We start from the raw sequence: 26,066 nt of genomic DNA on the forward strand, positions 1-26,066 counted from the left end.
TAATGTGAGCTGAAATAAAGTGAGCAAAAAACTGCTGAACAAGCTGCCCTTCCCCTCCTCTCTTTCCCCCCTTTTTGTTTGTTGATCTGCAAAGATCAATTCCTCCCTAGCAGAGAAGCCTGTTTCTTATTAAACTCAGGCTTGGTTGAGTAACTAGTTCGAAACTTCTCTTGGACTGTCTCACTTACAGGGTAGATCTCTTGTCATCACACAATCAGGATTGTCCTCAGCTGCTGCTGCAAGAAAATAAAGAATATTCCATCACTGGAACTCACTGGCTTATCAACTGGACAAAACACCTGGCTTAGCTTTTGTGGCTTCCCCTGTAACACAAGAAGCATGGAATGTTTTGCAGAGCTGAAGGTAAGACAGCAGTAGCACTGAGAGCCCAGAGCTCTGTCTGGAAGAGCTAAAAAAGTCCTTACCTTCCAATGTCCTTCTAACAACTATGATTTCTTAGGAGATCTATAGAATACTTTGTTTCAAGCTGGTGTGGGAATCCCTTTAAATCTTATTTGGAATCCTGGCTGCAAACGTTTTCAGTGTGCAGAATGGAAACCAGATGTTTTCATGTGCTTTTATATCCAGATGTGTGCAGGGAAAGGACCGTATGTTGCTGCCAGATATTTCTGCTGTTTGGCTTGGACAGAGGAGCCAACAATTTTATTAACCAGTTCGTTTAATTGCAAGTTTTCAAATGTCCCTTCCATGTTTGCTGATCTGAAAAGTTTTAAACGTCAGTCATTCTATTTGACTAAATCATTTTCTCCCCATATTTTGATTTTGGCTGTCTAAATTTGGGTTGCAAGTGGGTTTTTCTTTTAACTGCAGATCCCAGCTCCCATCAGTTTCACAAGCCAGACTGTCTTTTCTTTACCAACTGCATATTTGACATCCCTTCCCCCCCCCCCAGCAAACGTCCTCTTGGTATTCGGGGGATGTTCCCCTTTCAGCCAATCATACTGATACCGCCTTGCTTTTGCATAACTCTTAATTAACTCTAAAGTCTCCAGACTGAACAAGCACTTTCCAGCTGTGCTGTAAGATTTATAGTTTTTTTTAAATTTGCACCATGAAAATAGCTCTAGCAGAAATCTGCTGCCTGCTTTGCTGCCTGACTAGGATACAGTATACAGTACCTTTAAAGCACATTCAAAGCATATGTTGTTGTTGTTGTTTAGTCATTTAGTCGTGTCTGACTCTTCGTGACCCCATGGACCATAGCACGCCAGGCACTCCTGTCTTCCACTGCCTCCCGCAGTTTGGTCAAACTCATGTTCATAGCTTCGATAACACTGTCCAACCATCTCGTCCTCTGTTGTCCCCTTCTCCTTGTGCCCTCAATCTTTCCCAACATCAGGGTCTTTTCCAGGGAGTCTTCTCTTCTCATGAGGTGGCCAAAGTATTGGAGCCTCAACTTCACGATCTGTCCTTCCAGTGAGCACTCAGGGCTTATTTCCTTCAGAATGGATAGGTTTGATCTTCTTGCAATCCATGGGACTCTCAAGAGTCTCCTCCAGCACCATAATTCAAAAGCATCAATTCTTCGGCGATCAGCCTTCTTTATGGTCCAGCTCTCACTTCCATACATCACTTCCAGGAAAACCATAGCTTTAACTATACAGACCTTTGTCGCCAAGGTGATGTCTCTGCTTTTTAAGATGCTGTCTAGGTTTGTCATTGCTTTTCTCCCAAGAAGCAGGTCTTTTAATTTCGTGACTGCTGTCACCATCTGCAGTGATCATGGAACCCAAGAAAGTAAAATCTCTCACTGCCTCCATTTCTTCCCCTTCTATTTGCCAGGAGGTGATGGGACCAGTGGCCATGTTAAAAGCATATATTCCCTCTCAAAGAATTCTGGACACTGTAGTTTAAGGCTTGCCAGGATGAATTGTAACACTGTGAAATCTTCTTTTAAAAAGCTCAACAACCAGCTCAACAATATGGCAATCCTATCATAATTCCAAGACTGTCTCTGGAAAATCAGAACATTTGGAGGCTATGCAAATATTCCAGAGAAGGGGACGCGGCTGGCGCTGTGGTCTAAACCACTGAGCCTCTTGGGCTTGCTGATTGGAAGGTCAGCGGTTCGAATCCCTGCGATGGCCTGAGCTCCCGTTGCTCTTTCCCACCTTCTGCCAACCTAGCCACTCAAAAGCACACCAGTGCAAGTAGATAAATAGATACCGCTGTGGCGGGAAGGTAAACGGCGTTTCCGTGCGCTCTGGCACTCGTCACGTTGCGCCAGAAGCAGTTTAGTCATGCTGGCCACATGACCCGGAAAGCTGTCTGTGGACAAACGCCTGCTCCCGCGGCCTCAAGGCGAGATGAGGGCCGCAACCCCACAGTCGCCTTTGACTGGACTTAACCGTCCAGGGGTCCTTTACCTTTACCTTTTACCTATTCCAGGGAAGATGGTGTGCATGTGTTGGATTGGGAAGCAGGGAGGGTGCATCACAAACAGCCTTTGCAGCTGAAATACTTTCCTTTTCACCAAGGGGGGGGAAATATTTGGGGAGTTTGACACCACATACAGGTAGAATTAATATGGAGCTTCTACTGTAGGTGGCTCTGGCACTGGTCAGATATATATAATATATATATAATATAATTTATTATTTATACCCCGCCCATCTGGCCGGGTTCCCCCAGCCACTCTGGGCGGCTTCCAACAAAACGGAAATTCTAAAATACAAAAATCCATCAAACATTAAAATACAGAAATCCATCAAACATTAAAAGCTTCCCTAAACAGGGCTGCCTTGAGATGCCTTCTAAAGGTCTGGTAATTGTTGTTCTCTTTGACCTCTAGTGGGAGGGCATTCCACAGGGTGGGTGCCACTACCGAGAAGGCCCTCTGCCTGGTTCCCTGTAACTTGGCTTCTCGTAGTGAGGGAACCGCCAGAAGGCCCTCGGAGCTGGACCTCAGTGTCCGGGCAGTACGATGGGGGTGGAGACGCTCCTTCAGGTATACCGGACCGAGGCCGTTTAGGGCTTTAAAGGTCAACACCAACACTTTGAATTGTGCTCGGAAACGTACTGGGAGCCAATGTAGGTCTTTCAGGACCGGTGTTATGTGGTCTCGGCGGCCGCTCCCAGTCACCAGTCTAGCTGCCGCATTCTGGATTAGTTGTAGTTTCCGGGTCACCTTCAAAGGTAGCCCCACGTAGAGCGCATTGCAGTAGTCCAAGCGAGAGATAACTAGAGCATGCACCACTCTGGAGAGACAGTCAGCGGGCAGGTAGGGACTCAGCCTGCGTACCAGATGGAGCTGATAAACAGCTGCCTTGGACACAGAGTTGACCTGTGCCTCCATGGACAGCTGTGAGTCTAAAATGACTCCCAGGCTGCGCACCTGGTCTTTCAGGGGCACAGTTACCCCATTCAGGACCAGGGAGTCCTCCACACCCACCCGCCTCCTGTCCCCCACAAACAGTACTTCTGTCTTGTCAGGATTCAATCTCAATCTGTTAGCCGCCATCCATCCTCCAACCGCCTCCAAGCACTCACACAGGACCTTCACCGCCTTCACTGGTTCTGATTTAAAAGAGAGGTAGAGCTGGGTATCATCAGCATGTGTGTCTCTTTTCCATCCAGAGATGGACACACACATGGTTTATATATCTAAAGCCTTTTATTTTTCTCAATGCAGCCTGCATTGTATGTGTAGGCCCACACTGAATGCTTCCCACATTTTGTAAAAGAATAACAGGAGTTCTTCAAAGACAGCCATCGCCAGGGTGGCCTTCAGAAAATGCATTATGCAGTGTTTGAGAAGCAACCTTAATAATATTCCACTTCATGAAATCCAACTTCAAAAGTATTTGTCCATGCCTGCTGTCTAATCTCTTCAATGAAAGGTCATGGTTTGTAGGCCAGAACTGAGCTTCCAATGAGAGCACTCAACTTTATATTCAGCTCATTCAAATAAATGAACATTGTTTAATTTTTTATGATCTGGTGGACTTTCATCTCCCAATTTTGTTTGAAAAATGCCAAACCAAAAATGAAATGTTGCCAGATGAATTTTTAAATATATCTGCATTAAGTACTGTACGGATAAGACATGAGTAAGCAAAATAAAAACTAGAAAGCATGACATTATTTCTTTTGGACAAATGCGGAAATTGGTTGCTAATTCCCAGCTCCTTATTTGTACGAAAATTCAAAACACAACTCCATCTTGAAAAATAATGCAAACGTCCCAGGATCCCAGAATAAATTTTGTTTATCCTGGCATATATCTCTATGTATTGGGGACTGTCTAATTCGAGATCCACAATAATTCTCTCCGGTGCTTTTCCCCCCTAAAAAAATGTTTAGGGGTACAGTCATACCTTGTGTTATGTCCGCTGAGGGTTACGTCTTTTCAGGTTATGGATGCGCCAAACATGGAAGTCCCAGAACGGGTTACTTCTGGGTTTGGCGTGCGTGCATGCGCAAAAGCGCTAAATTGCACTTTGCGCATCCGCAGAAGCGCCGAATTGCGTCAAGTGCATGCACAGATGCGGCGCTTCAGGATGCGGCCTTTTCATGTTGCAAACGGGCCTCCGGAACAGATCCTGTTCCAACATAATTAAACATTAAACATTTCTTTACAAAACCTTCACTATACAGGATTGCCTTCAGACGGCTCAGGGATTGGATAACTCCGGGCCCCCCCAAATATTTCTCCAATGAAAATAGGGACACCCTAAGGAAAATTGGGACATTCTGGGATCATATCAGAAGCCAGGACGGCTTCTCTAAATGAGGGACTGTCCCTGGAAAATAGAGACCCTTGGAGGGTCTGTGCTGGGGGAGGGAAGTAGCTTATCTATTTATAGACACTGGTTTCATTGTGTGAAACAACTTTTTGTTTTGCAGTACATGTCAGGATTTGGTAATGAGTTTAGCTCTGAAGATCCACGCTGCCCTGGAGCCTTGCCAGAAGGACAGGTATTTGTGACACTTGAAATGTGAGAAGGGTGCTATTCACAGTGGGAGCCAATGCCACCCTCTGAGGTGACCCAGCCATCCATGATAATCTCCAACTACTTAGAGGCCCAACCCATCCATTTACTTTGCAAATAGATATTTTTCTACCCTGAGAGAAAAAGTGGCTTGGAGTGTGTTTAAAGCAGAGAAACTGTAGTTTGAGGCAGTTTTTCCAATCCATATTCATCCCTTCCATGACTTTTTTTTAAAAGTGTTAGGGTTTTCATTGGAGGTTTTTAAGCAGAGGTTGGGTGGCCATCTGTCATGGATGCTTTAGTTGAGATTCCTGCCTTGCAGGGGGTTGGAATAGATGACCCTTGGGGTCCCTTCCAAGTTCCAACTCTGTGAGTCTATTATTATAATACACAGGATCCCTTGTGCCCTTGGCAAGGAGATGAATCGGTGGCGCCCCCCCCCCCCCGAAAAACTACTTCACTGCAATAGCGACATTAGAAATTACTACAGTGGTACCTCTACTTACGAATAACTCTACTTATGAATGTTTCTACTTATGAATGGAGCTCCGTTTAGATAGGATTTGGATGCGGTTTAGATAGGATTTTTTCTACTTATGAATTTTTAGATAGGATTTTTTCTACTTACAAATTTTAATTTTTTTCTCCCAATGCATTCCTATGGGATTCGACTTACAAATTTTTTCGACTTACAAATGTGTGTTCGGAACGCATTAAATTCATAAGTAGAGGTACCACTGTACATTTTACATAACCCAAGGACTTGAAGCGCCAGGAGTGAGTGATGTTGAGGTGAAGAGGAAGGGCGAAAAAGAATTGCATGCCTTTGTGCCGTGGCGTGAAAAGGACGGGAAGCTTCTCTCGTGTTGGGTCTTGTCGCAACAGTGGCAGCACTGTGCCACACATGTATGGCATACCCTCCATAATCTGATAGGCAATTTTTATGCACCTCTGGCAGTGGCCTGTTCCATCAAGTCCTAGGTACACTTCTGACAAAAGCCAAACAAATAAACGTATTCACAAAGGATAATATATAGTACAATGCGTGCTCTCAGAAAGTATGGGGAGCTTGCTGCTGCCTAGTGTAATAACTCATTTCAGATTACAGTGGTACCTTGGTTTTCAAATATCTCGGAAGTCAAACGTTTCAGTTTTTGAATGCGCTCAGAAGTTGAACAGGAAACATGGCTTCCACTGAAGCCTAGCTGTCGGCTATTGAGTTTCAGTTTTTGAACGTTTCAGAAGTCGAACGGTCTTCCAGAATGGATTACGTTTGAAAACTGAGGTACCACTGTATATTTCAATTATTCTGGGGCAGTCTAGATATGAAGTACAATTCACTTTATACTCATTTTCTTTATTCTGATTGCAAACCGTATTTATTGTGTGTGCAGGCTTTGGTGCTCAGGGAGTGGTAGGAAATAGTAATGGACGGAGTTCCAAACTTGACTCAAGGAGCCAGTCAACAGATTTAGTTCATCACTGTCAGGGTTTTCTGATTGGATGGTTCCGAAGAAAGCATTCAAGCTGAACTTAACTCTTCTTATCTGTTTTGGTTTAGAATAGCCCTCAGATCTGCCCATATGGTCTGTATGCTGAGCAGCTTTCTGGGTCAGCATTCACCTGCCCACGACCCACGAACAGGAGAAGGTATGCATGGATTTGGGGGAATCGGTTAACGTACATGTGTGGCGTGTATAGCGAGGGGGAGATAGTGAAACGTTGTTGGTATCAGCATGGTGTCTTACAAGTCACTGCAATTTTATTCCTTTGTTTGTTTGTTTGTTTGTATTATTATTAACATATAAAACACATACATTTACACAACATGCTACCTTATATTCATAGCATAAAACATACCTACATTTCCCCAAAATCCCACTATCTCTTTGCACTCCCACCACATGTGTAGAAAGGTTCCTGCCCCGTTGTTGCATCTCCAAGAGACATCACTACAGTTTTTATACATTTTTGCCAGTCTGACCGGGGTCAGGTACCATCTGTATTGCATTTTCATTACATTCTCTCTTAAATTATAGCATGCCGTAAGTTTGAGATCTCTTTTCCACAGCTGTTCCCATTGGCTCATCATAATATTTTCCCCTAAATCCTGGGCCCACTTTACCATCACTGTCTTCACTTGCTCCTCCTTTACCTCCCATTCTAGGAGCAAATCATAGAATTTGGAAATATGTTTACTTTTAGATTGGATTAAGTACTCATCCAGTCTTGAAATTTCTTTCTCAAATCCTTTTTGTTTATCTTTTGCCAATCTCTGATTAATTTGAAAATATTGCAGCCAATCTTTCAAATATTTTTTTAACTTCCTTAAATTCTTTCAATTTAAGTTTGTTATTTCCCTCTTCCAATAATACCTTATATGTTGCTCAATTGTTATTCATATTCTTTCTCTTTACGGTCATGATTTCTAAGGGTGAGGTCCACCAATGTGTTTTGGGTTCTAGGGTCCCTTTATATATTCATCCATATTTTATACAGTGATTTCCTTATAATATGAACTTATAATAATTTGGATACCTAGCTGGTATCCAAGATAAACTATAAAAGATAAACTATAAAAAACCGACTCTATTACCAGTAGTTAAAAATATGGGGAATCAATAAAAAAGTGAGCTACAAAGAATCTCAGGGTTGGAGATAATAATAAAAAAGAAATAGCTCAGCATATGGATGACAACAAAAAATATAGACCTATTTCAAGAAAACTATGGAAGGAGATAAAGAGAAATTTAGAAACTTCGAATAGGCTACATTTTTTGTTTTGGGGCCGTATCTCAACAGTAAAGATGAATATATTTCCTAGAATGATATTTCTATTCCAAACCATGCCGATTATAGGAGGCATGGATTGCTTTAAGAAGTGGAAAAGAGATTTAGGGTTGTATGGAATGGGGGGGGAACCCTAGAATAAAATATAAATTACTTATTGATCGGAGAAAAAGAGGTGGATTTGACCTACCTGACCTGGAATTTTATATCATGCTGCAGCAGGTCTGACATGGTTAAGAGAGTGGATTAAGTTAAAGGATACTGATGTGTTAGATCTGGAGGGAGTAGGCACTCGATTTGGATGGCATACATACCTAATAGATGAAAAGGTGATAGTCCACAAGGGTTTTATGCACTGCAATTTTATTCCAAAGACGTTTAGTATTGGTTGTGATAGACTAGGGGTAGACTAGTAATATTTGGTAGTACAGTCAAACCTTGGATCCCGAACACTTCCGTTTTGGAACGTTTCAGCTCCCAAACGCCGAAAACCTGAAAGTAAATGCTCCAGTTTTCAAACCTTTTTCGGAAGCCGGACATCCGATGCTGCTTCCGCTTGAGTACAGGAAGCTCCTGCAACCAATTGGAAGCCACGCCTCGGTTGTCGAACATTTCGGAAACCAAACAGGCTTCCGGAACAGATTACGTTCAACAACCAAGGTTTGACTTTATGAGTGAGGCCCTTGAGTGATGCCAAAATTTGGCACCCCCAAATGGATCTTCTTCTCAACTATGGATCTTCTCAATTTCATGTGCACGAGCCCTTGAGGAATGTGCCAATAGTACACCTTGTCCTTGGCTTCAATACAGAGGCTCCCCGTGTTTTCCTCTGGGATCTGCTTCCAGTACAAGGGCTTACTTAGTCTTGGAACATGCAAGCTTGTCATTGCGGAGAGTGCCTTTGAGCAACTGCTGTAAGGGATTAGAGTATAGAGGTTTATAGGACAGCTTTCAAGAACTCTTGCTTCCTTAATCAGTCCTGAAAGAGAGGTCCACGTCTGCAAGAAAGCAGGTGTGGAATGCCCTGGAAGGAATCTGCTTGCAGTCATACATCTATGGCCACATTGGTGATGCAGATTCAATGTATTCTCCCTCCAAGAGAGACTCTTTCTTTGATGCTCATTCACCACAGCGCAGTAGCATCCTGGAAATGCCTGGTGGTGATGTCTGTGGAAGGCTACTGCCTCCTCTTAACACACACAGCAATTGCAGCCCAGAAAATCTATCTCACTCCTGGGAGCAGAGACTGCTCAGTTCTTCCCCAGTCCAAAGCACAATGTCAGATTCTGCACTGGAGGAGTGCATGTTGGAGAGGCATTGAGTCAGCCAAATTTCCATGTCTTCTCTGCATTTGTTTCCCTTTCTAGCTGGCTGTATAGAATCCTGCCTTCTGTTTGCCACAAACCCTTTCAGCCTGTGCATCAGGGCTATCTGACACATAGCTGGGATGAAGCTGAGCCTGAACCCAATCAGGTAATCACAGGTGCCATGCGATGCTGCAAGGAGTAAGGATAACATTAAAAGTCGAAACCCTTGATATGCCAGGGACACGTGAACTCAAGCTTTGTTTCCCAGAAAAGAATTTAAATTCCCTCCTCAGCATGATCACTTCTATACAGACAATAATCGTAACCTGTGCTTTTTTTCTGGGGGGATGCAGGGGTACGCATAGCCCTAAACATTTTGTGAATCTTTGTACTTTTGTCCATTTCCTGTACTTATTTTTCCAGATTTGAACTATAAAATCTTGGCCTCAGCTAGGCGCCCATGGAAGAGACTGACATAATAGAAGCCAAAGTCAAACTTGAGGCAGGATAGCCTAGTGGGCCAAGAGTGTTATTGAGAAAAAAGGGATGAGGCAAAAATAGGGACCCCTACCTTCAAAAAAGCATTTGTTCTTTTAGAGATGTCATGGTTTATTCTTAGAATAATTTTTATTTATTATTCTTAGAATAATTTTTATTTATTATTCTTAGAATAATTTTTATTTATTATTCTTAGAACAATTTTTATTTCTCTCTTTCATTCTAGCTGCGATGGAAACCTTTTGAGATCCCAAAGACCACTCAGAGAAAGCTGGACTTTATAACTGTAAGTTAAAGACTAAACTGTAAGTTAAAAAGTAAAGGTAAAGGTAAAGGGCCCCTGACAGTTAAGTCCAGTCGCCAACAACTCTGGGGTTGCGGCACTCATCTCACTTTACTGACCAAGGGAGCCGACGTTTGTCTGCAGTTTTTCCGGGTCACGTGGCCAGCATGACTAAGCCGCTTCTGGCAAAACTAGAGCAGCACACAGAAATGCCGTTTACCTTCCCGCCGGAGCAGTACCTATTTATCTACTTGCACTTTGACGTGCTTTCGAACTGCTAGGTTGGCAGGAGCTGGGACAGAGCAATGGGAGCTCACCCTGTCGAGGGGATTCGAACCGCCAACCTTCCAATCTGGCAAAACCAGAGCAGCGCACAGAAATGCCGTATACCTTCCCACTGGAGCGGTACCTATTTATTTACTTGCACTTTGATGTGCTTTTGAACTGCTAGGTTCAAAAAGAGGCTCAGTGGTTTAGATCACAGCACCACCCGCGTCCCTCAAGTTAAAAAACTACAAACTATAACAAGGGACCCAGGTGGCGCTGTGGGTTAAACCACAGAGCCTAGGGCTTGCTGATCAGATGGTCAGCGGTTCGAATCCCTGTGACGGGGTGAGCTCCCGTTGCTCAGTCCCAGCTCCTGCCAACCTAGCAGTTCGAAAGCACGTCAAAATGCAAGTAGATAAATAGGAACCGCTACAGCGGGAAGGTAAACGGCGTTTCCGTGTGCTGCTCTGGTTCACCAGAAGCGTCTTTGTCATGCTGGCCACATGACCTGGAAGCTATACGCCGGCTCCCTCGGCCAATAATGCGAGATGAGCGCGCAACCCCAGAGTCGGTCACGACTGGACCTAATGGTCAGGGGTCCCTTTACCTTTTATAACAAGGAATAGTGCTGTAGATTTTGTAGCTGAGGAAACCGAGGTAGGACGATCTGCTCCAAACCACATCTTGTTAACAAAAGAGTACTCAACCTCTCTGCTTGTAGGTATTAAGATCACATGAAAAAATACTGTAATTCTTCTATGTAAATGAAATATATACACACATTTTCTATCCATCTATCTGAAATAACTGGACAGGCCAATGTAAAAAGAAAAACAACCCAAGGGGCTAGACGGGCTTCCAAAACAGAGGCATCAGAGGCTACATCAACTCCATTGCCACTTAATTCACATGTATGTAATTGTGGGAAACTGCATGAGTTCTTGGGATAATGCTATCCTCCAGCTCCCATCCTAGTCCTGAGAAATTCTGAAACTGACATGTACCTTCCCTACCTCCTTCAAAAAAAATCAAACACTTCTCTGTATCCCTCTAACTCTTCACTGAGTGACCACTTTTAATTGTCATCATTGTGGGATGCAATCCATTGGAGCAGTCAAATGCAACATTCCTTGTTTCCCTAGAGTGGACACAGACAGGGGGATGTTCCTCCAGCCAGTTTAACTTCCTGTTACACCTGGTCTGGAGCATCCTCCCCCTACATGTGACCAGGTAGGTGGGCGTGACCTCAGGAGGTGCCACAAAAGGTCCAGTCACGCAGCCATCTTCCTCTTTTGCTCTTTTGACTCTTTTTGATTCTCTTGGACTGCTCTGTGGTACTTGACTCACTAGCGTGAAAGAGGAAGGATAATATTTAATCAATATATCCCAGGCACCCCCAAACTTCGGCCCTCCAGATGTTTTGGACTACAATTCCCATCTTCCCTGACCACTGGTCCTGTTAGCTAGGGATCATGGGAGTTGTAGGCCAAAACATCTGGAGGGCCGCAGTTTGGGGATGCCTGATATATCCTCTCCTACTATCCACAACATCTCCACAATCATGAGAGGATTTCAAAGTTCTTGGAGTTGTTTAAAGGTGGAGAGAATTTGGGGATGGAAAAAGACTAACCAAAGGCACCTGTGATTTATGCTAACGTTGAGTGCTTATTTTCCATAGGGATTGCACACTGTGTGTGGCGCTGGTGAGCCCAGGTCTCGAGAAGGGCTTGCGATCCACATCTTTACCTGTAACAACTCCATGATTAACAGGTCTGTGAGCAATGCGTGAGCAATGAAGGTTTTCCTTCACAGTTCTGGCTAATACTAAATATTGTTTCGCTATAATTTGTGCTGCAATTGATTGGGTGGGCTATGGCATTGTCATTGCTGTTTCTTTAAAAAGAAATATTTATACTTTTCAAGTTTATACATTTCACTAATTTTATATAGTTCACTAATTCTACAATCATGTTGACATTTCAAAACTTGACTCCCTTCCCCCTCTTTCTGCGGTTCCTTAAATTTATTTTTAATATCTTCTGCTTATCCAAATTAACTTAATTTGCTCATTTATTAATCTTCTTTAAATATATACTCTTATGAAACTGCAGGTTATTACAATAATCCTACCAATGTTTTTATCTGTTTACAATTTATCTGTAAATATATTCAATAAACCATTTCCATTCTTTGATAAAAAGTTTGTTATATTGATTTCTTATTCTTCCGGTAAGTTTCGCCATTTCTGCATATTCTGTAAGTTTTTGTATCCATTCTTCCCTTGCTGGGCCTTCTGCTTCTTTCCATTTTGGGGCGAGTAACATTCTTGCCGCTGTAGTAGCACACATGAATAAGTTTCTATACATTTTAGGTAGTTTTGTCCCTATAATTTCCCAAAGAAAAGCTTCTGGGGTTTTTTTTTTACAAAGGTTCTTTTAAACATCCTTTTCATTTCATTATATATCATTTCCCAGTAAGCTTTAACTTTGCTACTAGACCATCACATATGATAAAAAGAACCTTGTTTCTCTTTACATTTCCAACACTTATTTGATTTAGATTTATATATTTTTGCCATCGCTCTTTCTGCTGCTAATGCTGCTTCTATTGGCCCCTCTCTTTATAAGCATTGCGATTTTCGCTTTTCTTGTACCTCACCATGGAATCGCTTTTGTCCTGAAGGGCAGGCTATAAAGATTTATTTGAATATTTGGAGACCTTGATTATCCCTCTTTTCTTTCCCCTTTCTCTTATTCCATGCATTATAAGTATTTTGAACACTGCTTGTGGCACCAGAGCACTATGTCTTTAAGTACAAGGGTTCTGCTTTCCAAGCAGGGGGGGGGGCAATTTGAAGAAAATATGGGGGAGGGGCAGGTAAGCCCCACCCCATATAATTGATCACATGATGCGGTGCACACACACCTTTTGAATGGCAATGCCCAATAGCTTAGGGGGCAGGCACCCTCAAATATTTTATTGGGGGTGTGTGAAGGGACCTTGGTCCCTAGGAGTTGGCTCCTATGCCTCCAAATGTAGTAGTAGTAGTAACAACAACAACAACAACAACAACAACAACAACAACAACAACAACAACACAGTGGTACCTCGGTTTAAGTACACAATTGGTTCCGGAAGTCTGTACTTAACCTGAAGCGTACTTAACCTGAAACAAACTTTCCCATTGAAAGTAATGGAAAGTGGATTAATCCGTTCCAGACGGGTCCGCGGAGTACTTAAACTGAAAGTACTCAAAGCGAAGCGTACTTAAACCGAGGTATGACTGTAATAATAATAATAATTTTATTTATACCCCGCCCTCCCCAGCCAAGACCAGGCTCAGGTCGACTAACACCAAAAATAAAACAATTTATTAATTGTAGTTGAACTACAACTTCTGTCATCCCTTCATCCCTGACCATTGACTATGCTTGCAGGGGCTTATGGGAGTTGTAGTTCAGAGACATCTGTGGGCAGCATCACATTGGCTACTCTTCTCTAGTAAGCGACTTACTAGGAAAGATTTATAAAGACATCCCATAATGGTAGACATTGAGGTGGTAAACTTGTACCCAGCTGCGCTGTTTCAGAGTGGGGCCTCACAGGATTCCTCACACCCGGAATACCTCTCATGTTCCCTGAACATAGAAAACTAGGATGCCAAAGATTATGATTCTAACCTAACCTTCTTGGCGCTGGCTGTCATGGAAGTGTACTCAATGTGTCCCTCTGAGCTGAAAACAATGATGTTGAAAAACATCCCAGAGTCCAGGAACATTTTTTCCACACCTGTGCACACAGCCTTGTGGAATTTTCTTAGCAGACTCACCTGAAAATCAGTTTCACTGAAATCAGTCCTTAAAGAGTTTAAAATCAAGATTCTATTGTAGATACCTTGAATTCTGAACACTCGGCAATTACTTTTTTCTCTATAGATGCTTTTATAATTCCGATGGAGACTTCCTGATTGGTGAGTTGTCCCTCTGACCTTTATCATTCTGATTTGTTCTTCCCAACTCTTTTCTCTCTGTGTTTTATTTAAAGCTGCAATGTTGACACAGAGGTGACTGGGAGGGTTTTGGAGCAAAGGGTAAGATTGCAGAGAGAAAGTAGATAACAATGGAATCATAGCTCTTTGTAGTATTAGAACACCTTCTACTCCAAATGGCTCTCCAAAGGCAGGATCAGGTATGTAACAATAACACTGCACATTTGGAGTGTTGCCTGGGAATAGGAATGTGTTCCAGTCCCACAGCATATATGTTTGTGCTTCCTTTCTCCAGTACCACAGCAAGGCAAATTGCTCATCACTACAGAGTTTGGCAAGCTGCTGGTGGAGCCCAATGAGATCTGTGTTATTCAGGTAAGCCATGGACAGTACAACACCCACCCACCCTTGTCTGTTGCACCTGATCTTCTAGGCAAAAAATGTTGGTGTTGCAAGACTCCTGTAAGGATCCTATCACACAGCCGTTGGCCACCTGAGGGCCTCTCCGGATTTTGCTTTTCCTACAGGTGGACCCAGGTGGCGCTGTGGTTAAACCACAGAGTCTAGGGCACGGGTGTCAAACACAAGGCCCGGGGGCCAAATCCGGCCCGCCAGACCTCGTCATGTGGCCCGCCGAGCGCCCCAGCCAGCGGGACCCAGCAGTGGGACCTTGCTGCTGAAGCGCCGCACCAACAAAGCGCCGACAAACAGCTGGGGCCAGGGAAATGCTTTTTGCCCCTGGGTCCCTTCGCGCTCTTTTCTGGCGCTGAATCAAGGCGGCGACCCCCCCTTCCCTTTCTTTCTTCCTCTCTCTCGTTCTTATTCTTTCTTTCCCTCTCCTTCCTTCCTTCTTTATCTCTGTCTTCTCTCCTTCTTTCTTTTTCTTTCCTTCTTTATTCCTTCTTTCCTACTCTTCTTTCTCTCACCTCTTTCCTTCCTCTCTCCCTCCTGCTCCCTCTTTTTCTTTCTTTCTTTCTTTCTTTCTTTCTTTCTTTCTTTCTTTCTTTCTTTCTTTCTTTCTTTCTTTCTCTTTCTTTCTTTCTTTCTTTCTTTCTTTCTTTCTTTCTTTCTTTCTTTCTTTCTTCCTTCCTTCCTTCCTTCCTTCCTTCCTTCCGTCCTTCCGTCCTTCCCAACTTTCTTCCTCTCCCTCATTCTTATTCTTTCTTTCCCTCTACTTCCTTCCTTCTTTCTCCCTTTCCGTCTTCTCTCCCTCTTTCTTTTTCTTTCCTTCTTTATTCTCTTCCTTATTTCCTACTCTTCTTTCTCTCCCCTCTTTCCTTCCTTCCTTCCTTCCTATCTCCCTCCCACTCCCTCTTTTCTTCCTTCCTTCCTTCCTTCCTTCCTTCCTTCCTCCTCTCCCTCTCCCTCTCCTCAGAAACATAGGATGCTGCTTTATACTTCTGGCCCTTAAACCCTGGAACCAGGAGAGCAGCTTCAGTGAGTCAACCTCAGCCAGTCCCTTTGGTGAAGGGTGGTGGCTCACTGGCAGAACATCTGTCCTGCATGCAGAAGGACCCAGCATCTCCAGGTACTAGTAGCTCTGCAAAGGTCCTGCATGAAACCCTAGCGAGCCTCCACCACCCAGTGCAGTTACCAAAAATCATTTTTCAATAAATTGTACAATAATTGTACATTTGAATATCTACTTGCCATTATTCTGACTATGTTTCTGCTTTCAGAGCTAGTTATTACTTACATTATTACAAAAAACAGCAATAATTGAATGCAGTGACAATAATTTATGATAATAAAGAGTGGACACATAGTCCTAGGGATACAACCGGCCCTTTGAGGGTGACCAAACTGCTGATGCGGCCCCCGATGAATTTGAGTTTGACACCCCTGGTCTAGGGCTTGCTGATCAGAAGGTCGGCGGTTCGAATCCCTGTGACGGGGTGAGCTCCTGTTGCTTGGTCCCAGCTCCTGCTAACCTAGCAGTTCGAAAGCATGTCAAAATGCAAGTAGATAAATAGGAACCGCTACAGCGGGAAGGTAAACGGCGTTTCCATGTGCTGCTCTGGTTTGCCAGAAGCTGCTTTGTCATGCTGGCCACATGACCTGGAAGCTATACACCAGCTCCCTCGGCCAATAATGCAAGATGAGCGCGCAACCCCAGAGTCGGTCACGACTGGACCTAATGGTCAGGGGTCCCTTTACCTTTACCTTTACATACAAGTCACCACCATAGCTGTGCAGTTGCTCCATTGATACTGGCCTCATGCAGTACAATGGGTGCCTATTCTTAATTTTTGGAAATAACTGCCATTTCCGGCATGTGACTGCAGGCCCTGGAGTGGGACATGCATGGGCCAGATGCAGGGCCAGATTTAGGTTTGATGAAGCCCTAAGCTACTGAAGGTAATGGGGCCCTTTATATGTCCAGCTGTCCTTTGCCAAAGACAAATTGTTGATGTGTTTTTTTTTTTGTTGTTGTTGAATATATGCTATATGGTAATTTATGGACCTAACAGGTATCTAAAGCCATAACAGGATCAAAATAAATAATGTATTACATTAAATCAATCAGTAGGCATAAGACTCATACCCTTAGTCTATGCTGCCTGATCATCAGTCTACAAGCACTCTTTAATATTAGATAACAGGTACAACAGCTTGACCTACATTCAACTGCACTGCACTGCAGTCTGCAGCTGCATGCTACATGTTGCCCTGCAACCAGTCCATGCAGAATGTAGGCAGAATATATAGAAATGAGCAAACCAGTGATATTTTAGGGAGCAGGCTAGCAGGCAGTGCCCATTACGTACATCATAGGAGCCCACATGACACAAAACACTGTTGCTGTATGTAGGTTTTATTTTATTTGTTTTTTATTTTGGAAATGTACATCCAGGGGTTTTTTTCCTTTAAAGAGAGTCGGGCCCTAAGCTATAGCTTGTTTAGCTTATACGTAAATCCGGCACTGGTCAGATCATAGCTGCCAAGTTCCGGATTCTACGCGACTTCCAGACATGCATAGAAGCAACTTCTGGTGCCGCTGTGCCCATTTCCAAAATGGCCACAGCGCCAGAAGTCGCTTCTACGCATGTCCGGAAGTGCATAGAAGTGGCTTCCGGCGCCGCTGTGCCCATTTCCAAAATGTCCGCAGTGCCAGAAGTCGCTTCTATGCACTTCCAGACATGCGTAGAAGCGACTTCTGGCGCCACAGCCATTTTGGAAATGGGCAGAGCAGCACCAGAAGTCGCTTCTACGTACCTCCGGACATGCGTAGAAGCGACTTCCGATGCCGGCGCCACCCGATTTCCGGTGCCCATACATGGGCAGAGTGGCACCAGAAACATGGCCGCCGGCAGGAGCTGCTTTCCGGGGGATTTACGGGATATAAATCCATTCGGGAGACCAGCGGGAAACGGTAAGAAAATACGGGGTTTCCCGGGGAAAACGGGGTACTTGGCAGCTATGGGCCAGATGAGCACTGCAGTGTGCGTCCACATCTGAATTAGGTTCCACATTCAGGTTGAATTGCGTACATCTGCCCTGGGAAATTGTGGCATATTTCTATGAAGGAAGGAAGCCTGGACATTGCTAGATATTAAATTCCATTCAATTAATATTGAAAACGTTGTTATCCTTGTCCCTTCTTTCGGCTCTGACATCAGCACATTCTCTTTGAAAGTTGTTCTGCCAAAAATTATGATGCATTAAAGAAAACTATAGTGACTCACCTCTACAGATTGCCTCTGTAAATTCTTATATTTGGCTCGTTTTGGAATGATGCATTAACTGGAAACAAAAAGATGCAACTCAATGCTATTTTTTAAAAAAAGCATTCTGGCATCCTAGGGCAGAAAGCTACATTTTCTGTGCCATGTTTGTGATTTAGCTATTTGGATCAGTCTAGGTCAGGCAAGCTGCCCTGTGCTTCTACACAACGTGATCCAAATGTTGGCCAAGTCCTATTGACACATCCTTAGTCATTGGTGTGGTCAATTAGATAATGGCCTGAAGCAATAATCCTGAGGTGAGCTTCCTAATAGTTTTTTTTGTTCTTTGTCTTCCAGCAAGGGATGCGTTTCAGTGTAGAAGTATTTGGAGAAACTCGAGGCTATATCCTGGAGATATATGGGGTACATTTTGAGCTGCCAGACTTGGGACCTATTGGTAACTATTTACTATTATTATTACTTTCAATAGCAATATAATGCTTTTTATTAGAATCATTACAACATCACAAAAAATTCCGTAGTTCTTCTTCATACTAGTAACAACAAAATAAAATAGGGGCCCCAGAATTTGGGGAGAAGAGAGGGGAAAGGATTTCAGAGCTACATTGATGTTTCAGATTATACTTCCTCCATCTTTTATTATAGTAAAATATTAATTTACTATAATTGAAAGCTGGTTCACAGATGCAGCAGTACTGCTGAATTCCCACCCCACATTTTAGGCTTGCACAAATGCCTACAATTTGCCGTGTTACTCAGTGAAGTTGGTTAGCAGAAGATTCCAGGACAAGCAAAACAAGATGTTTCCTTACACAATGCATAATTCAATAGCACCAGATGTGGTGATATGCATTAGCTTCGATGGCTTTGAAAAGGGTTTTAGACTAAAATCCATGCATTTAATTTCATTTATTGTCAGCATGGTAGTTTGGTGGAATATTCAGAAACGGTGTATCTCTGAACACTAGATGCAGGAGACAAGCAACAAGAGAGAGGGTTCATCTACACTTCCGCTTGTCCTGTGCTAGAAATCTGGGCCTGAGCAGTTTTCCACTTGACCTACACGTTCCCAGGGAAAAGCCACTCTTTAGTGCTCAATCGAAGCAAATGTCCATCCGGAGAAAGCCAGCATTGTCATTTTGTTGTTTAGTCATTTAGTCGTGTCCGACTCTTCGTGACCCCATGGACCAGAGCACGCCAGGCACTCCTGTCTTCCACTGCCTCCTGCAGTTTGGTCAGACTCATGTTGGTAGCTTCAAATGGTCATTTATTGAGCGCTAAACAGCAGTTTTCCCTGGAGGAAAGCAGTGGGACGAAAGAAAGTGTGGACGAGCCACCTCAAAGTTTATGAAGACCAAGAACCACTTGGTGGCTGCTGTTACAAACCAAATGCTAAGATTCTGTGGACCCGTACCCTGGTATAGTTCAGCAGAGTGATACTTACTCCAAGCAGCCTTTTAGAATTCCAGCTTCTTAAAGTTACATTAAAAAAATTCCTTCAGTAGCACCTTAAAGACCAACTAAGTTTTTATTTTGGTATGAGCTTTCGTGTGCATGCACACTTCTTCAGATACAGTGAAATGGAAGTTTCCAGGCACTTATGTAGAGAAGGGGTGGGGAGGGGTGGGGATGGGGAGGGGGGATCACTCAGAAGGGTGGTAGAAATGGGTGATTGACTGACTGATAGCTGTTGATGACCGCAAACGACTGCAAATGGTTTTGCATGAAAAAGCAAGGGTTGAGATGGCTGAAGATCGCTTATCATGTATAATGAGATAAGAATCCGATATCTCTGTTCAAACCAGGTCCCTCCATGGTTTTGAGCTTGGTGATAAGTTGCAATTCAGCAACTTCTCTTTCCAGTCTATTTCTGAAATTCTTTTGTAGTAAGACAGCTACTTTGAGATCTTGTATAGAATGTCCTGGGAGATTGAAGTGTTCTCCTACTGGTTTTTCTGTCTTCTGGTTCCTGATGTCAGATTTATGTCCATTTATCCTTTGGCGTAGGGTTTGGCCTGTTTGTCCAATATAGAGAGCTGAAGGGCACTGTTGGCATTTGATGGCATACACAATGTTAGAGGATGAGCAATTAAATAGTCCTGAGATGGTATGTTGGATGTTGTTGGGGCCAGTAATGGTGTTGTCTGGGTGTATGTGGCAGCAAAGTTGGCATCTGGGTTTATTGCAGGCTCTGGTACCAGTGTCCATGTTAGACCTCAAGGGTCTTCTAGGCCAATTTATATTTCCAGATCCTACCAACATAACCTGGTAACGTTATGAGCTACCAATAGGTTTTGCTGCAGGGTTTAGGAATATGAAGCATGTGACTTGGTTCACACTTCGCAGATACTTCCCAGCTATTAGAAGACATGCACATTTTGAAGCAAGGGTAAGGAAGTCTTTCTGTTACTTAGAAATCCCTACTTTCCACAAGAATCATCGGCAAAAAAACCTTTCTACAGTAACATCTAAATATACAATACAGCATAAAATGTTTTCATCTCAAGTACAGAGAAGCTCTTTTTGAGGCTGTCCAGTAATAGACTGCTATTCCCAGTGCTGCGTGGATGTTATTGGCCCAGAGATGGAAAGAAGAGTGGCAGATTAGTTGATGGATTATGCTGAAATGGCAAAAATGACCGGAAGAATCAGAAATCAGGAAGACCAAAATTTTAATAAGGAATGGGGGAAAAAATTATTATTTATCTTAAAAACCAGCTAAAACTGTTAGGAGGATTGGAATAACACTTGTAGTTTAATGGTGAATTTTGGACATAATGGAGATGTAAAAGATTTGGATTATAATAAGGCTGGGGGCCTTCTGGCGGTTCCCTCACTGTAAGAAGCCAAGTTACAGGGAGCCAGGCAGAGGGCCTTCTCGGTAGTGGCGCCTGCCCTGTGGAACACCCTCCCACCAGATGTCAAAGAGAAAAACTACCAGACTTTTAGAGGAAATCTGAAGGCAGCCCTGTTTAGGGAAGCTTTTAATGTTTAACAGATTATTGTATTTTAATACTTCTGTTGGAAGCTGCCCAGAGTGGCTAGGGAAACCCAGCCAGATGGACGGGGTATAAATAAATAAATAAATAAACAAACAAATAATAATAATAATTAATTACACACGCACACACACATACTGCCCAGTTATACAATTTGTTCCAAAGACCTGATTGTGCCATTCTTTCCCAGGTGCCAATGGCTTGGCAAACCCACGAGATTTCCTTGTGCCAGTTGCCTGGTATGAAGATCGCCAAGTAGCTGAGGGCTACACAGTTGTCAACAAGTACCACGGGAAGCTCTTTACAGCACAGCAGGTTAGGACATTACAGTTTTCAGTTTAGAAAACAAAGAATTTCATTCAATATCAGTCGAAGGGTTGAGGTGTCAAATGCCGTCCGTCACACTGACTTTCTTCCGTTGTGATTAAACCATGCAAGTTCTGTGCATTTCCACCGAGCCAAAGCTAAAAAGTTCAAAAGTCAGCAAAGGAATCAGATTTGCAATGTTTGGGAGTTTTGGTGAGGTGAGTAGAACGAGAACCCTGAAGGCAGGCTCTTTATGCGGTTAGGGAAACCCAAAAGGGAACTTCCGATGGGCTTCAGTTTGGAGCGGGTGGTTGCGGGGTGGGGAGCCCACCAAATAATTCATGATCAGGTTCCTACCCCCATGACAAAGATGACCAATCAGAAATTGCAGGAATCGGGGATGCAGGTAAGACCCTGCCCCAAATACAAAGGAGAAGTGATGAGTAGTTAGCAGGCAGAGGTTGTCTGTTTGCAAGTGAGCAGATAATGGAAATTATTGAACTGGTTTACTGTAATCACGTTATTATTTTCTTTAAAATAATATGTTCCGTATTTTACCTCCCTAGTGACTCATTTTCCCCCAGTCATGTCCTGTTTTGCAATTTCTGTGTGTACAATTTTGTAACAGAAAGATAAAATATACATTTAAGGGGGTGGGGATGTGTTTAGACTGTACCAATTACATTCTCTAATCTCCATACATACCAGACACTTTGCACAAGTAAAGGTGCTTGCATTCTGATTAATCTTATAGAGCTGTTCTCCATTCAATGTTGTGGCCTGGCATGGGAACTACACCCCATACAAGTACAATCTCAGCAATTTCATGGTCATTAATTCTGTGGCTTTCGACCATGCGGTAAGTTTTGGGACGTCCTGGGTAAGTTTGAAGTCTCACCTTAGGAGGCATTTGATTGTTTGGTACTTCTTTCCAAAGCCACCTCTGTCAAAGGCAAGACTGGAATCAAGGGAGAGAGTAGTCCTGTTGCAATAATAATATAAATACATTTGGAGGCTAAAACCCCACCTCGGGAATATATAATTCATGCTGGAATCAATGAGATGTAGTCTAGGAGGTGTGCTCTGCGTGTCTCAAACAATACATCTGATATATCAGGTTAGCACTTGGCCCTGTTTAAATAACCTGTCAATCTTCTTTCTGTTTGCAGGATCCTTCTATTTTCACTGTCCTGACAGCAAAGTCAACTCGTCCTGGAGTCGCGGTTGCTGACTTTGTTATATTCCCACCCCGCTGGGCAGTGGCCACCAAGACGTTCCGTCCACCTTATTACCACAGTATGTCTGTCACTTATTCTGCTATGCTGTGAAACTGTCAGATACTGTCAGGCTTCAGGTAATCGGCTTCCTCCCCCTCCCCCTTTGGCAGAAGATAAGCAGAACAAAGCGAAAGGAGTCTCTTACCAGTTAAAATTTTTAATGATCACAGCGAGAGAACAAATAATTCATTCCTAGGAATGACTCTTCAACAGAACCTTGGGCTAAGCGGCTGGACGCTTTCCAGCAACAGTGAGTCTGTTAACTCTCTCTCTCCCAGTTCTTCTCCTTTCCAGGTTCTGTTGAAGAGTTCTTCTCCTCCTAGCTGTTCCCCACACAGTACTTCCCAGCTTCTGCCTTCTGAACTATGCCCCTCTGCAAACCACTGTTCTAAATCTATACTGTCCTCCTGCTCCTGGGAAGATTCAGGATGCTGATCAGGAGCAGGGGGAGGCTCCCACCATTGCTCCTCAGTGTAGCCCTCCTTAGCACGGTCCCTGACACATACATCCACAAAGGCTTCAGTTCTGCACAACAGATAGAAGACCTCCTTTAGCAGAGTTTAGTTGCTAGCCTAGCTGACTCTTCAACAGAACCTGGAAAGGGGGAAATGTGGTGACTGGATAAAAGACAGAGTCTCCTCTAAACCACCATGAAAGGAAGTACAACAGAGGAAGAGCTGGGCCTGCTGCTTATTCATTCTACAAAACAACTGTAAAAGCTCAATTTTTTAAAAGAAGGTTGTTATTGTACTTCACCAGATCTTAACCTATCTTATTTTCAGGGTATGGTTTATATTCCTTGAATGCTTAAAAATCCTGCTATGGCTTATTTTATGACTACGTCTTAAAATAGGGGAAACAGGGTACAGTATTTGTAAGAATAGATTCCAAATATCATTAAATTTGTCTATGGCAAGTCTGCGTTTATATACAAGTTGTTCATATGTTGCAAGTTTGTATACGTCTTCAATCCAATCATAGAAGGGAGTTGCATTTCCCCCCCCCCCAATTCATCAGTATCAGTCTTTTTGCTGTGGCAAGGGCACAGGGAGTCCATTCATATTGTCCTTTTGTAAGGTTCCATGTGCTGGGTATATAATTCAAGAGGATATTTTGTAATGTAAAGGTGAGGTTGTTCTGTACAATTCTGTTGATAGTTTCAGTTACCGTTTGCCAAAAATCTTTCAACATAGGACAATGAGAAAACATATGTTTTAGGTAGGGAACTATTATCCCTATTGCATCTCCAACAGTTAGATAGCCCTTTTTTAAACAAACGTAATGGGTTCCAGTATATTCTAAATATTTTTTGTTTGTTTGTTCTTTGAGCCTCAATTTAAGATCCAGAGACACTCTGGTTATAGCAGTTAAAACAGTTTCCCGTTATGTGGTTGAAATTGATATCTCTATAATTCTTTTTCTAAAGAATTAGAAAAGCTTAATTTAATAATGGACGGATAAGGACCGTCACCTCTCAAAGCATCTGTAACGTGGTTCAGATATCTCTAATTCTATGACAGACTTGAGCCTCTACATAGCTGACCAACTCCCATGATGGCCAAATTGCAGGCCAGCTGTGAATTTACCCCTTTTTAATTTCCACAGGGAACTGCATGAGTGAGTTTATGGGCCTCATCAAAGGGACTTACGAGGCAAAGGAAGAAGGATTTGTTGCTGGAGGTGCCACTCTTCACAGTATGATGACACCCCATGGGCCAGATGGCGCTTGTTTTGAGAAGGCAAGCACAAGCAAGCTGGTGCCTGAGAGAATTGCTGAGGGAACCATGGTAAGAGCCTAAAACACAGAAGCCTAGCAGCTGCGATACGGGGTCTTCTTTCAGCTTGCTCTCCAGGTGGAGATGCAAATGTAAGAGTTGCCCATTTGGGCAGCAAGAGTCACTCCTATTTTACACAGGAAATGACCCACAAGGGGGAATAACTTCTGACCAGTCAAAATATTGGGAGAGAGAAGTAAAATGTCTAGCTAGCCAGAGAATGAACCGTGAGTCAAGTGGCTTGTAAGCTGCCAAAGGAAGGCAACAAAGAGCCCACCTAGGAACAACTGTGGGCAGGATTCTTGCATTGCAGGAGCTAATGACCCTCGGGGTCCCTTCCAACTGTACAATTCTGATTCTATGGAAATAATGCCTTAAGGAAGCCCAACACAGGGTGCTTCAATGATGAATGGGTGTCCCAAGTCAACATGGGAAAAGGGGAAAGACTTCTTCCTTTTAAATCTGAGGTCCAAAAAGGGTTTCCAAGCAGCCTGTGACTACAAAGGAATTCAAATCTATTGGGTGTTAAGACTATAGACATATTGCATTTTTTAATTTCATTTATATTCCATGGCTCATCCAAGGAGCTCAAGGTAGTGAACAAAGCTCTCTTCACAACAGCCACGTGATGTAGATTATGCAGAGCAGCAATCACTTGTGGGCATTATGCATTTACTAACTTGCACAGGAATAATCCGTGGTTTTATTAACTTGGGCCTCTGTATGAGGTCTTGCCGAGGCATGCTGCCTTTTGTAAATAGTTTGGGCTTTTAAAGAATTCAGGCTTTGTAAGAATTCAGATTTGTCAAGTCTAGCAAAGTATATGCAGAATTGTGTGCCTGTTACCAAGTAAATATACCACACAAACTGAATTTGGTAAGTCTTCAAATTCAGCATCATAAGATGTCCAGCTTTTATCTTATTTGCAGTTGGATTGGCTGGGGTGGTGAAAAGGATTTCCAGTTATCAAGATATTTTGTTTCAGTGACTCATGTATCCCTGAAGTCAAGTCGGGATCAATAGAACTGAAAAATAATTGCAACAAAAACAACTACATGAAAGTCTGGTTATTTCTACTGATAAGCAAAATTCAGCTTCTTAGTAGACTTATAATGGCTGAGTCAACCCAGTTCTGAATATTCATCTATATATCTGGGCAACCTTATGAGAACTATAAACACGAGTAGTCAAAGGCTAGACTTGTCAATACTTCTAGATACAATTTAAGTTCTCGTGTGTAACAGATTCTCTCAAATCATGTGTGCAACACACTGTGCAACAACTCTTGTTAAAGCAACTTCTGTTTGCATTTAATTAATAGGCTAGATACTTTCCCTTTCTCAACATTTTATGTGACTTTTCCTGCAGGCCTTCATGTTTGAGTCTTCTTTTAGCTTGGCTGTCACCAAATGGGGGCTGAAAACCTGCCTAGATAAAAACTACTACAAGTGCTGGGAAACCCTGAAGAGCCATTTCAATCCGAAGAATCCCGATGTGCAGTCACTCTGATTTTTCTTTCCTGCTTAGCTGAAGGCAACTGTGCAGCTGTTAACAGTGTCTTGATACATATTACATGCAGAAACTCATGGACAGCTGACAAAAGAACTACCACAAATTTTGACTTGCCAAGTGCAGCTTTATATTTGTTGAAAACGTAAAAGCCCAAAAACCTCCCATCATATATAATACGCAGTGTAACAAAATGATTTTGTACTTGCTCTCTCTGGCACCATAGTTTTTGGGTCTCTCTCTTCAGCTAAAATAAAGGAGTATTAGCAATTTGCCTTTCTTTATGATTTCTGACATACAGTGACACCCAAGTCCTTCTCATGAGCTATCATATTCAACAAACTGCACAAGCTGGGGACACATCGTGCTCCTTCTGGGGTAGTTTGTCCACCTTTGGTCCCCACTCTACACTCAACTCTCACCTGTGAC

The 26,066-nt window shown here is 43.0% G+C and overlaps 1 protein-coding gene across 1 annotated transcript; it reads left to right on the forward strand.

Annotated features, from left to right (window-relative positions):
* The first annotated feature begins 124 nt into the window (after nt 1-124).
* On the forward strand, nt 125-25,879 carry HGD (homogentisate 1,2-dioxygenase). Its single transcript, XM_035141242.2, has 14 exons — nt 125-363; nt 4,867-4,938; nt 6,514-6,602; nt 9,110-9,215; nt 9,774-9,833; nt 11,776-11,867; nt 14,033-14,067; nt 14,381-14,460; nt 18,108-18,207; nt 20,961-21,085; nt 21,831-21,935; nt 22,246-22,372; nt 23,959-24,140; nt 25,497-25,879. Exons 1-14 carry the CDS (start codon nt 340-342, stop codon nt 25,635-25,637), a joined length of 1,338 nt encoding a protein of 445 aa, XP_034997133.2. The 5' UTR covers nt 125-339; the 3' UTR covers nt 25,638-25,879.
* Nucleotides 25,880-26,066: the final 187 nt, after the last annotated feature.

This window comes from Zootoca vivipara, chromosome 16 (genome assembly GCF_963506605.1).
Source record: "Zootoca vivipara chromosome 16, rZooViv1.1, whole genome shotgun sequence".
In the NCBI taxonomy this organism is placed as follows: Eukaryota; Metazoa; Chordata; class Lepidosauria; order Squamata; family Lacertidae; genus Zootoca; species Zootoca vivipara.

Bases quoted from the DNA above. Each gene is read 5' to 3' on its own strand.
- HGD (XM_035141242.2), top strand. From the start codon at position 340: ATGGAATGTTTTGCAGAGCTGAAG. The intron at 21,936-22,245 runs GTAAGTTTTGGG...TTCTGTTTGCAG, and splicing joins CTGTGGCTTTCGACCATGCG to GATCCTTCTATTTTCACTGT. The intron at 22,373-23,958 runs GTATGTCTGTCA...TAATTTCCACAG, and splicing joins CCGTCCACCTTATTACCACA to GGAACTGCATGAGTGAGTTT.